Here is a 14431-nt window from a genome sequence, read left to right on the forward strand (position 1 = left end):
CCCCCACAAAGATGCGATCCACAAAGTTCATCGTCACACCCTCCTTCCCGTATGCTGAGATAAGAGGAAATAAAGGTGAAGCAAATAAAAACAGCAAAGTTCAGCTACAATCATGCAGAATAAATGGACTTCAATCAATGCCTATGTTTTATCATGAAACATGCTTTGTGGTTCAATTGGCTGAGGAATTTTTCCATAGTAATTAAGCCATTGAACAGTACATCAAGCTGCCACGAGATGGCGCTATCGATTTAGGTCAAAACTAATGAGGGTTCGAATGGAACAGGAACCTTTGACTTGGCGTTTGGTCTCATCATCTGCAGTCTTCTCTGTGGGGTTGTTGAAGGATTTCAGAATGCCCGCCTTGATCCGCTGGGAATGTCAAACACTACATTGATCTCATAGAAATGCAACGTAAGTAGATAGAAAATTGGAGGACTACAAAATGGAGGTTTTACACAACAAAGGTCGATTTATATAAGAGCTACCATGGGAATTGAAACCACTACAAAAATGATAGTGGGTTTGTAAATACACATTAGTAAACAAATACACACTTCTTCCAGAGCTCTCTGTGTGTGTGTGTGTGTGTGTGTGTGTGTGTGTGTGTGTGTGTGTGTGTGTGTGTGTGTGTGTGTGTGTGTGTGTGTGTGTGTGTGTGTGTGTGTGTGTGTGTGTGTGTGTGTGTGTACTGTCTGTGGGTGTGTACACAGCGGCCGTGTGTATATTTCATATGTGTGTGTGTGTGTGTACTTCTCCTGTGTGTGTTTGTGTGAGTAAACTGCACATGTGTTTGTGTGGAGCGTGTCAGCCAGCCGTCTCTGACACTCTCGGTGGCGGGGCCGTGGGCAGTGATTGAAGGTGACATGGTCAGCGAGTGTGTCGGCTAGTAGAAGAAGAGGCACCAAACACAGTAAAGCACCAATCAATAGATAATTGGCCGTGGTCTGTGTCTGTGGACCCGACTAGTCGCCCCTATTGTCTCCGGACCCACACACTGGACTGGCTATTTAGGTCAAAAACCTGGTTAATCCCAGCTCTGCAGCCCCCCCTGCACCCCTCCTGTACTCCTCTCCCAAGTCAGTCAGACCCTGCTGAGCCCCACACTAATTAATCACCAGCAGGACACCCCCATCTGCCCCCCCCTACCCAAAGTAGAAACCCCCTACCCAAAGTAACAGTGTGTAGGCTCAGGTTAAGGGAAGGGGCGTGAGGAAAGAAAAGGTTGGAGGGGTGTAAACTAAATTAAGATGGGCCAAGAGGGACAGGCCATGCCTTGAGAGGGAGCATTACCTAACGTCTCAGCTAATTGGTGATGATTGACTGTGTGCAATTAGCATATTTAGACTTCTGAAACTAAATGGCCAATCAACACAAATACTTGGGCCTCCTAGGTTGGTGTTGACAGGCTATGGGAGAAATGGCCGGTCACTCAGAGAGAGAGAGTGTGTGTGTGTGTGTGTTTTATTGCACGTTTGTTTGGGCTGATTCCGTGCAGTTGAGGACATTTGAGTTGGTGCAAGCTAAACACGATGAGTGTACCTACAATTCCGTTTTGAGTAAATAAAACGTGTAAGTGTCAAGATGATGTGTATACAATATTTTTTGGGTTGTATATGGTGTGCAGGTCAATTTATGGCAGATGGGTGGCAAACCTGATTAGAAGCAACTGCTGCACATTGGCTGTTCTTTACAAATGCTTATTTGAATTAAAAGAAAAAGGTACCTACACATGGTAAAGCTGAAACGTCTGTGTACGCTATTCCTGATGCAGTGAAATGTCTGTGTACGCTATCCCTGATGCAGTGACACGTCTGTGTATGCTATCCCTGATGCAGTGAAACGTCTGTGTACGCTATCCCTGATGCAGTGAAAATTATGTAAGAAATCGAATGAAGCAAGCTTCACGCGACATCTTTTTGAGTGTAAACCCATTACACCTTTTAGCAGGTAAATGTATTGTAAATTCATCAGACAGTAGATGTAAAATGCATATAAGCGTATGTTTGAAATGTTCGTTTTTTTATTATTTCTCCTTTATTTTTTTTCACTTTTATTTATTCACCAGGTAGGCCAGTTGAGAACAAGTTCTCATTTACAACTGTGACCTGGCCAAGATAAAGCAAAGCAGTGCGACAAAAACAACAACACAGAGTTACACGTGGGATAAACAAACGTATAATGAACAAACCTATAATGTATAATGAATGTATGAATAGGGCCAGCTCCCCACCCTTCACCCCTCCCTCCCGGACTCCCTGATTTGAGCGGGGGAGGGGGGGTGACCCTCCAGCACAATGGGGCGACCCACAGCTGCGTGTTTCCCAGATCACACAATGACGCCCGTTGTGCCACTTGCAAGTCCAGTAAGTGGCACAACTGTCAGTGTTCACAAGTTTAAAAAGAACCAGGGGGGAGTCCCAGCCTGTACCCTTGTCCCCCTGTCACTGGCCCCGGGCTGACCACTCCACACCCGCTACTCTCCTCTCTTTTTGGGGCTGGCTGAGCCGCTGGTGGGGTCGAGGGGCCAACTGACTCAGCACCGGGCCGGGCCCACAGTGATGGTGGGCTCCCCCTAATTGCTGAACGGTGGGGGGGGGACTGTCTGCACTTGCCAGAAAATATGGTACCATAAGGTTAAAAGACAATGGCTGGCCGAGGAGCAAAGGCAAAGACCAGACCCTGCACACTGTCATCCACAAGCACACAGGTGAATGTCTCCCACGGCTTTCAGTCTGCTCTCCGTTGGCGATTGAAGTGTGCTTCTCAATTGCAATCAAAACATTGGCTGTTCTTTTGCGTACTCCTACTAGCTTGGACACCACCCTACATGTAGCTTGGCTGCGGGTATCATAGACACCGTTCACATAGAGAGTAAGGGCTTTATGTCACCATGCCCATACTTCACAAGTCACAGGGTGTGTTGGAGAGCATACATTCTGCTCAGTCACTTGACTGATCTACAAGAAGAAGAAAAAAAGGCATCCTAAATAACTACTCATTACGAACGATTCGTAGATGGGTCAGTCTGCTCAGTCAGTGTGGATCTCAAACACGGCCACTGGCACAGAGCGGGAGCCATGGTACTAGGCCGAGTGGAAGAAGGATGTGGTGTTTGTAACGTGGGTCTATAGTCTCACCTTAGTCTCCTCTACTCTCATGGAGTCCAGTAGGTAATGGAGCAGCTCCTGGCTGTCCTGCTGCTGGTAGCCCTTAAAGCGTGGAGCCCTGGTGAGACGGAGAGAACACAATCAGAACATATACACTCACACAGAAACCATGTCAAATGCGTACACATACGAACACTCTTGTGTAAACATAATTCTTCAGTATTATTTTTTATTTTTTTCTCTTCCTTTTTTTTTTACAGAGATTGACAGATCTTGAGAGAGGGAGACAGTTGAGAGGGATGAAAGTTAGAGGTGGGCGGCGGACCGAAACCTGTCTCCAGGGCCAGTACATGTGGTCTGAAGCGGGCAGCTCTACTGCTAAGCTAGACCAGTCACATGTATGTTGTTGATAATGGATAATAGTTTATAAAAATGAGTAAGTCTAGCACAAATCAATTGGTACACCAACACCCACCCACCCACACAGGCATGCACAAAGCAATCAACCACATGCATAAAGCAATCGGATGTATCACTAGTGCATACAGAGACATCAATGAGAGTGGAGAAAGGCCATTATTTTTTCTCAAGGACTTTTCGTTGGTTCATCCATTCAAATTTCCTCTCCTCTCTGCAGCTTTCTGGTGCTTAAAGGCAGCCACTGTTTCATTCCCACAGCTTTCATTAAACCAGTTACGGTCACACAGTGCCTTGCGAAAGTATTCGGCCCCCTTGAACTTTGCGACCTTTTGCCACATTTCAGGCTTCAAACATAAAGATATAACACTGTATTTTTTTGTGAAGAATCAACAACAAGTGGGACACAATCATGAAGTGGAACGACATTTATTGGATATTTCAAACTTTTTTAACAAATCAAAAACTGAAAAATTGGGCATGCAAAATTATTCAGCCCCTTTACTTTCAGTGCAGCAAACTCTCTCCAGAAGTTCAGTGAGGATCTCTGAATGATCCAATGTTGACCTAAATGACTAATGATGATAAATACAATCCACCTGTGTGTAATCAAGTCTCCGTATAAATGCACCTGCACTGTGATAGTCTCAGAGGTCCGTTAAAAGCGCAGAGAGCACCATGAAGAACAAGGAACACACCAGGCAGGTCCGAGATACTGTTGTGAAGAAGTTTAAAGCGGTTTGGATACAAAAAGATTTCCCAAGCTTTAAACATCCCAAGGAGCACTGTGCAAGCGATAATATTGAAATGGAAGGAGTATCAGACCACTGCAAATCTACCAAGACCTGGCCGTCCCTCTAAACTTTCAGCTCATACAAGGAGAAGACTGATCAGAGATGCAGCCAAGAGGCCCATGATCACTCTGGATGAACTGCAGAGATCTACAGCTGAGGTGGGAGACTCTGTCCATAGGACAACAATCCGTCGTATATTGCACAAATCTGGCCTTTATGGAAGAGTGGCAAGAAGAAAGCAATTTCTTAAAGATATCCATAAAAAGTGTCGTTTAAAGTTTGCCACAAGCCACCTGGGAGACACACCAATCATGTGGAAGAAGGTGCTCTGGTCAGATGAAACCAAAATTGAACTTTTTGGCAACAATGCAAAACGTTATGTTTGGCGTAAAAGCAACACCCTGAACACACCATCCCCACTGTCAAACATGGTGGTGGCAGCATCATGGTTTGGGCCTGCTTTTCTTCAGCAGGGACAGGGAAGATGGATGGAGCCAAATACAGGACCATTCTGGAAGAAAACCTGATGGAGTCTGCAAAAGACCTGAGACTGGGACGGAGATTTGGCTTCCAACAAGACAATGATCCAAAACATAAAGCAAAATCTACAATGGAATGGTTCAAAAATAAACATATCCAGGTGTTAGAATGGCCAAGTCCAGACCTGAATCCAATCGAGAATCTGTGGAAAGAACTGAAAACTGCTGTTCACAAATGCTCTCCATCCAACCTCACTGAGCTCGAGCTGTTTTGCAAGGAGGAATGGGAAAAAATGTCAGTCTCTCGATGTGCAAAACTGATAGACATAACCCAAGCGACTTACAGCTGTAATCGCAGCAAAAGGTGGCGCTACAAAGTATTAACTTAAGGGGGCTGAATCATTTTGCACGCCCAATTTTTCAGTTTTTGATTTGTTAAAAAAGTTTGAAATATCCAATAAATGTCGTTCCACTTCATGATTGTGTCCCACTTGTTGTTGATTCTTCACAAAAAAATACAGTTTTATATCTTTATGTTTGAAGCCTGAAATGTGGCAAAAGGTCACAAAGTTCAAGGGGGGCGAATACTTTCGTAAGGCACTGTATATACATGCATACCCAGACAATGACCTCCTTCTGCCTTCGGGTGTTAAGCAAGATTCCAAGTAAAGACGATGACAATGACATACATTCATTACTTTATGGTGTACATGAGAATGTCTTTCTTTTCGTGGCTAATTGTATGACCTGTGCAAGTATTTTTTTAAATTAAATTTGATATTGCAGGTGAAAATGGCTGTTGGGCTTACCAACGGCCTACTGTGCAAGCCAATTCAGAATTTCTTCAACAGAAAGCACTTTACTGTCTAGGGTACACATATCTCCCATCATCATTGTCATTCCCCAGCAGCACATGTAGTTAAGGGTGAAAACGCATGGCGATGGTGCCAGTGGACATCCTGCGTGTTCACGCCTCAGCACTCGTAGAGGGAGCTCTCCTTGAGCCTGTCCCTGGCCACAGCAGGACAGATGTAGGGACAGATGCTACGGCCAGATGGGCATCCAGGGCCAGAACCACCACCACAACCTGTTGGGCAGCACCAGCCACACAGCCATAGAACAGGTTGGCCTGACAGGCTGGCAGGAAAACATGCAGCTGACCCGAGAGAACCACTGACCACTCCTGACCCAACGCTATCGGAGCGCACCGGGTGATAGAGGGTGGCAAGTGCATTCGTTGCCTCTTTGATACCAGTCTAGCGTCTGACCATCTACAGTGGCCTGCGAAAGTATTCACCCCCCCTTGGCATTTTTTCTATTTTTTTGCCTTACAACCTGGAAATAAACGTATTTTTGGGGGGGGTTTGTATCATTTGATTTATACAACAAGCCTACCACTTTGAAGATGCAAAATGTTTTTTATTGTGAAACAAACAAGAAAACTTGAGCGTGCATAACTATTCACCCCCCCTCCCCAAGTCAATACTTTGTAGAGCCACCTTTTGCAGCAATTACAGCTGCAAGTCTCTTGGGGTATGTCTCTATACGCTTGGCACATCTAGCCACTGGGATTTTTGCCCATTCTTCAAGGCAAAACTGTTCCAGCTCCTTCAAGTTGGATAGGTTCCGCTGGTGTACAGCAATGTTTAAGTCATACCACAGATTCTCAAATTGGATTGAGGTCTGGGCTTTGACTAGGCCATTCCAAGATATTGAAACAGATTTCCCCAAGAATTTCCTTGTATTTAGAACCTGTCGTGGAAATTTCCTGTATTTACCAAATCATGAGAGCAAACCACACACAAGTCAGAGTCCATCTTTAATTATAGGAACTCCATAACAACCCTGTGACTCTCAGATCAATTCAGTGTCTATAAATGAATTCTCTGAGAGTCCCATACACATTGCAACTGAGATCCTTTATAGCAAAGACACACATAGCCAAACAGCATAGGCATAATTTATCGTTCAGCTTTGTCTCCTAAACTGTTATTTTCTCAAACTCAGAACCTAAACAAATCCTCCATATCAACAGGCATATATCAAATCCATCCTATCTTGAGAAGATCACAGAGACACATTGACTGGCACACAGACATTGTGGAGCCAAGAGATACACGCTTGACCTCTCCCCGGCCCAAATAACTTAGTCTTGACAGAGAACAGATACTGCAACCCCGCCACAGTATTATACAAAAATAACACATTCTGATGAGAAGTGACTTACAAACATATGATGAATATAAAACATCTTACCTATGTTACCAACTAATTCTGATTATTCTCCAACAAACCATCCATCATTCTTTCCATTCTGACCATTTTCCCAGTCCCTGCCAATGAAAAACATCCCCACAGCATGATGCTGCCACCACCATCCATGGATGAGGCTCTCGGGGTAATGAGAGTAGTTGGGTTTGCGCCAGACATAGCATTTTCCTTGATGGCCAAAAAGCTCAATTTTAGTCTCATCTGACCAGAGTACCTTCCTCCATATGTTTGGGGAGTCTCCCACATGCCTTTTGGTGAACACCAAACATGTTTGCTTATTTTTCTCTACAAACAATGGTTTTTCTTCTGGCCACTCTTCCGTAAAGCTCAGCTCTGTGGAGTGTACGGCTTAAAGTGGTCATATGGACAGATACTTCAATCTCTGCTGTGGAGCTTTGCAGCAGGTTATCTTTGGTCGCTTTGTTGCCTCTCTGATTAATGCCCTCCTTGCCTGGTCTGTGAGTTTTGGTGGGCGGCCCACTCTTGGCAGGTTTGTTGTGGTGCCATATTATTTTCATTTTTTAATAATGGATTTAATGGTGCTCCGTGGGATGTTCAACGTTTCAGATATTTTTTATAACCCAACCCCGATCTGTACTTCTCCACAACTTTGTCCCTGACCTGTTTGGAGAGCTCCTTGGTCTTCATGGTGCCGCTTGCTTGGTGTTGCCCGTTCCTTAGTGGTGTTGCAGACTCTGGGGCCTTTCAGAACAGGTGTATATATACTGAGATCATGTGACACTTAGATTGCACACAGGTGGACTTTATTTACCGAATTATGTGACTTCTCAAGGTAATTGGTTGCACCATACCTTATTTAGGGGCTTCATAGCAAAGGGGTGAATGCATGCCACACTTTTCTGTTTGTTTAAAAAACAAATGAAACAAGTTCTTTTTTTCATTTCATATCACCAATTTGGACTATTTTGTGTATGTCCATTACATGATATCCAAATAAAAATCCATTGAAATTACAGCTTGTAATGCAAAAAAATAGGAAAATACTTTTGCGAGGCACTGTATATAACAATGATCACCGTCTCGATCACTGGAATACTGGTACCTGTTCGAAGGGCGTTAGCCTACATGGCTGTACGTCCTATTTTAACGCCCCTGAGCAGCTCACCACAGAGAAATGTGTCCTCCTAAAAGGCTTTGTAGGGGCTTCATCGTCCCAGGTTTGGCATCCTGATCCGATGTCATATCCTCTCTACATACAGGCCAATGACCCATCCAGATTGGCCTGCAATGCAAATGAAACCAAACGATTTACCCCTTTGAACCGGTGAACCATTCTTCCTGGCGAGCTCCCAGACCCAATCAGAACAGAGGTATTCATCCTCTAACTGGCAGCAGAGTGGATGGGCCTACAGTCTGGGTCATCTCTGCCATGTGCTGATGGATGTTGACGTCTAGCCCCAGAATGGGTGACGGGAGCTGGGGGAGAGATGAATGGCCACCTGCCCCCAACACAGGTGATGAGTAGGAGGTCTAGAGGACCAACTCAGCCCCCCTTCTCTACCTCTGTCCCTTTGCCCTCTCTCTGCCACACGCAAGAGGGGCGGAGGGGGGGATCACATATATCCCTCATTTCATTCCCTTTAAAGATGCCAAAACATATAATGGAATATCTTCCTTCAAATGTGTACAAAATGAGTGTTGGGTTTTAAAGCATGTTTTCTTATCATATGACCAACTTGTCTGAATACCTGAGCTGTTAGCTTGCCACCTCTTTTGTATCCTGTGTAAAGGAAGTGTAAGAAAGTAATTGAACGCAAATGGGAATTACAATGGGGAATTTGCCTTTCTATCAAGCAAATCGTGTCTTGCATGCATGCCAAACACACTCATCCCCAACTCGGCTTATCTAACAGCTCAAAGACAAAGCGGGTCGGACTGGTGCAGGATCTGGTCGGCACACAGTGATAATCGGGATTAAAAGACAGACAGAGGCACGCAGCAGTCTTGGGGTATTTTGTTCCGGGAAAAGAGCACGGAGCAACGACAGGTGAGAGGCAGACGAGCAGCTCCAATGGGATCAGTGGGAACGGGGCAGTCTAGAAGCTCATCCCAGTGGAAGAGAGGCAGAAGGGCCCTGTAGCGCTGCTCCCAATCTGGCCCTGACCAATGCAGACAGCTGCGGTGCTAATACAATTAACAGCGGATGAGTTAGTACCAGACGCAAGGCAACCCCGGCACGTTGCACCACCTCGACAGGCAGAGGGGCGCCTACACACTGCCACACACACATTCAAACACCTTCAATACAACAAACTCAGCAAAAAAAGTAATGTCCTTTTTTCAGGACCCTGTCTTTCAAAGATAATTTTTAAAAATCCAAATAACTTGACAGATCATTGTAAAGGGATTAAAACCAGTTAAGGATAGGCAGAATACTGCCCCCTTTGGAGGAATTGCGTGCCCATAGTAAACTGAAAAGAAATCTGTCCAAAATTGCTAATATATGCATATAATAATTATTATTGGATAGAAAACACTCTAAAGCTTCTAAAACCGTTTGAATTATGTCTGTAAGTATAGCAGAACTCACAGGGCAGGCAATCTCCCAAACTATTTTTGGGAGCCTCAAACTTGGGGCAACTTTGACGTCATCGCCCCCACCCTTCCCAACCAGCTATGGATCTGGAGACACTTTCTATGTCTTCCACTAGATGTCCTCATTCAGTACAGCGTTTAATTGTGCAAATCCCGCGTGTTTTGAGCCTTTCGTAGGCAAAAGACTGAGTGTCGCGAGAAAATTCAAGGTTACGAGAGCGTGCTTTTTGGAGACACGTTCCATTGTTCCAGATGGCCTGCCATGAAGCACGTTCGTCCGAGAGATTAGATAATAGTTTTGTACGTTTAGAACATCCTAAAGCTTGATTCTGCACTTAGTTTGACCAGTTTAGTCGACATATAATGTGTAATTTTGGAGTTTTGATGCACAACTGTTCGTGACCAGAAGTAATTTTTGGTAGTATTTCAGCTTGAACTTGCAGCATTTGCTAATACAAAGACACACGAATTGAAACCAAACAATGTTTTGGGTAAGTATGACTTCTTCCACTACATTATGATCGAAGACCATCAAAGGTAAGGGAATATTTATGTTGTAATTTTGTGTTTCTGTTCACTCCAACATAGCGGAGAAATATTGCTTATGTCTGAGCGCCGTCTCAGATTATTGAAAAATGAACGATTTCTGTAACGTTAAAAAAGAAATGTGACAAAGCGATTGCATTAAGAAGCAGTGTATCTTTCTAACTATATGTAGAACATGTATATTTAGTCAAAGTTTATGATGTGTATTGCTGTTATCTGGCGTTATCTGGCGGAGTTATATATAATTTCTCCTGACATTTTTTTAGCATGTTCTGAACATGACGTCAATGTAAACGGTGATTTATGGATATAAATTGCATATTATTGAAAAAAAAACATAAATGTACTGTGTAACATGTCCTATTACTGTCATCTGATGAAGATTTTCAAAAGGTTAGTGAATTATTTTTCTTTTAATCCTGCGTTTGTGATTGCATCTTTTATTCGACAAAATGGCTATATATCGGCTGTGTCTTTGGTGGTGGTTTGACATAAATATGTGCTATGTTTTCACCGTAAAACATTTTAGAAATCTGACTCACTGGGTAGATGAACAAGGTGTTTCTCTTTCATTTGAGCTATTGGACTTGTTAATGTGTGGAGGTTAAATATTTCTAAGAATATTTTTGCATTCTGTGCGCCATCTTTTGAGTTGAGTGTGGGGGGGGGGTGCCCTTGGGGAACCTGGTAGCTTGAACAAGTTAAACACAGTTTCCCATGCTTGTTCAATGAACCATAAACAATTAATGAACATGCACCTGTGAAACGGTCGTTAAGACACTAACAGCTTACAGACAGTAGACAATTAAGGTCACAGGTAATTTAAAACTTAGGACACAAAAGAGGCGTTTCTGCTGACTCTGAAAAACACCAAAAGAAAGATGCCCAGGGTCCCTGCTCATCTGCGTGAACGTGCCTTAGGCATGCTGCAAGGAGGCATGAGGACAGTAGATGTGGCCAGGGCAATGAATTGCAATGTCCGTACTGTGAGACGCCTAAGACAGCGCTACAGGGAGACTGGACGGACAGCTGATCTTCCTCGCAGTGGCAGATCACGTGTAACAACACCTGCATAGGATCGGTACATCCGAACATCACACTTGTGGGATGAACATATCAACAACAACTGCCCGAGTTACACCAGGAATGCACAATCCCTCCATCAGTTCTCAGACTGTCTGCATAAGGCAGGTCCTCACTATACATCACCGGCAACAATGTCACCTATGGGCACAAACCCACCGTCACTAGACCGGCAAAAAGTGCTCTTCACTGACGAGTAAAGGTTTTGTCTCACCAGGGGTGATGGTCGGATTCGCATTTATCGTCGAAGGAATGAACGTTACACCGAGGCCTATACTCCGGAGCGGGATCGATTTGGAGGTGGAGGGGTGGTGTGTCTGGGGCAGTGTGTCAGAACATTATCAGACTGAGCTTGTTGTCATTGCAGGCAATCTCAAAGCTATGCTTTACAGGGAAGACATCCTCCTCCCTCATGTGGTACCCTTTCTGCAGGCTCCTCCTGACATGACCCTCCAACATGACGATGCCACCAGGGGCCTCCCACTCCACCGGGGCCTTCCACTGCTCTTTCCATTCTGGTTAGCGCCAGTTTGCGCTGTTCTGTGAAGGGAGTAGTACACCGTGTTTTACAAGATCTTCAGTTTCTTGGCAATTTCTCGCATGGAATAGCCTTCATTTCTTAGAACAAGAATAGGTTGACGAGTTTCAGAAGAAAGGTCTTTGTTTCTGGCCAGTTTGAGCCTGTAATCGAATCCACAAATGCTGATGCTCCAGATACTCAACTAGTCTAAAGAAGGCCGGTTTTATTGCTTCTTTAATCAGACAACAGTTTTCAGCTGTGCTAACATTATTGCAAAAAGGTTTTCTAATGATCAATTCACCTTTTAAAGTGATAAACTTGGATTAGCTAACACAACGTGCCATTCGAACACAGGAGTGATGGTTGCTGATAATGGGCCTCTATAGGCCTATGTAGATATTCCATTAAAAAAGTCCACCATTTACAACATTAACAATGTCTACACTGTATTTCTGATCAATTTGATGTTATTTTAAAATGGACAAAAGATGTGCTTTTCTTTCAAAACAAGGACATTTCTAAGTAACCCCCAAACTTTTGAACGGTAGTGTACATTGAGTCGCTTTCCCATTGACACACACGTTCGCATAATAAAAGCCACTTATCTATCCAGCACAAGCATGTAAAAAGAAAACACTCATCTATTATCCATGTAAAAAAAAAACACATCTTTAACATAAAAAAATCAACACTTATCTGACTTATAGAACACCCTGGCTCATATGTAATTACATTCACAGTGTCACAGCGCCACAAGCAATCATTTCTAAAAAAAAAAAATGACATTCCTTTTAATAAGTGTAGGTCTATTTCTCAGCAACGTCTCGCTCTTCTGCCATACTCACATCACTGAATGCAGCTTTTTATCCACCTCCCTACACGTATGAGTGCATCGAATCCTTTTCATTCATTCACGTATAGACTACTCCTCACAAGGACAGACAAAAGCGTGATATGGAACATCAGAAATGGAATGAATGCCCTGTATAGGCAGCAGCAGCTCTGTGGACATTATTTATCAGGCATTGTGAGACCAGCTGAATGTGACCTTCCTCTGCGAGAATGCCTGGTCTTCAATGCTTCACCGGCAGGAGATCGTCCATGCATGTACAGACCTGTGTGGCCATGTGCCTTTGTGTGGCTGCCTGCTAGAGATGTGGCCCATTGTTGTACCCTGCTATTTTCCTAATGCGTTGGACTTACACACAGGTTGGTAGAAACAGACTACAAGTAATGAAAGAAGGTCAGTCAGTGTGTATGTGTGTGTGTGTGTGTGTTTGCGGAGTGCATTTGTGCAAGTGTGTGTGTTCGTATTGTGTGTGTTCGTATTGTGTATGTACAATTTTATAACTGAATGCTAGTGTAAGGAAAATGGGGGGTAAAAGTGTTCCCGTGTAAGCATACGCAAGCTTTGCTGACAGCCCAAAGTCATATGACAATTTACATCAGTATAAATTGTAGCGCTTTTTCCTCTCATGCACCATACACACATCCCCCACCACAGCAGCATAGGCCCAGTTGGCGGGTCTGGGTACAAGCTGAGTCTCTCACTGGCACCAGATACAGTGTGTGGTGTTGACCTTCCAAACCGCTGGGCCTGGCGCTGGTCCGAGCCTGACCCGTCCAGCTGGCGCAGGAGGCCTGGCTTTGGGTATAGCGGGGCAGCCAGAAGGGCAGGCCAGGCAGGGAGTGACTCAGCTGGTCAAGGGTGAACACAACACAACACACACTAGGCTCAATCTTCCTTAAATACCAAGGACAAACACACACCGTGGGGTCCTATCCAAGTAGCCAGTTTAACAAAACAGTGTGTTGGTAAGCAACTAGGGTGCACATTCCCAGGTCAGGGCCGTCAACACGCCGCTGAGCTACAAGACCTCGGGTAATAAAGACGAGGATTAGACATGCACACAGCCTAGTGTGTACATGGCTTTATCCATCCCGAAGGTTAAAACGCCGCGGGAGAAATATCATAAAACAGCATCAGAAGAATGTCCATGTATAGAGGAGCGACTCTTGACCCTGCCCCACTGACATGCAGTGACAGACAGAATGAGGAGGGAGGTGTAGAGTTGGTCTGTTAAGGACGGGAGAGCGATGGCAAGTCATAGGTGTGCGTGGAGACATGGAATGAGGTGTGTAGCATGTGCATTTGATTGTGCCGAGTCAATTTGTGCATGGAAGAAGGGTTTGAATAAAGGCATGCGTCGGTGTCATGTGCATGTGAGCGTGAGGAATGAAGTGAGGTCCACTGGGTGAATGTGTGTTGGTGCACGTGCATGCGTGTTGTGCCTATGTGCACGCCCGGCTGAGTGCATGTGCGCTGCAGGGTGAGGTGGTACCAGGTGAGGGGTGGCGTTGCTCTCACACACACCTGGGCAGATGAAAAGGCCAGGTGCTTGGACACACCAGAGGCACCCAGCCGGCCGACAGTCTCCGCGCTCCAGCCACCCGAACGTTCCCCATCCCACCCAGACACAGCCAACTGTACAGAGCCCGGTCCTACCTAACCCAACAGGCTCCACACACCACAGCCAGCCTGGGCCAAACCAGCCGTTCAACATGTTCCAACAACAAGAGCCAACCAACCATTCACCACACGTTTAAAGAGAGACCTAACCAACCGTTCAGCATGTTCAGAGGGGACCGTGTTCA

The 14431-nt window shown here is 44.8% G+C and overlaps 1 protein-coding gene across 1 annotated transcript in view; it reads right to left on the minus strand.

Annotated features, from left to right (window-relative positions):
- Positions 1–14431, minus strand: part of LOC118367272 (ubiquitin carboxyl-terminal hydrolase 45-like) — a 49016-nt gene that overhangs the window by 5519 nt on the left and 29066 nt on the right. Inside the window, exons 9-11 of the mRNA XM_052494066.1 lie at positions 3141–3228; positions 291–372; positions 1–54 (exon numbers count right to left, since the gene is read on the minus strand). The exon at positions 1–54 is cut by the window's left edge and continues 38 nt beyond it. Coding sequence (XP_052350026.1) covers positions 1–54; positions 291–372; positions 3141–3228 — 224 coding nt within the window. The remainder of the gene's footprint in view (positions 55–290; positions 373–3140; positions 3229–14431) is intronic.

The sequence above is a fragment of the Oncorhynchus keta genome, chromosome 34 (genome assembly GCF_023373465.1).
Source record: "Oncorhynchus keta strain PuntledgeMale-10-30-2019 chromosome 34, Oket_V2, whole genome shotgun sequence".
Classification (NCBI taxonomy): Eukaryota; Metazoa; Chordata; class Actinopteri; order Salmoniformes; family Salmonidae; genus Oncorhynchus; species Oncorhynchus keta.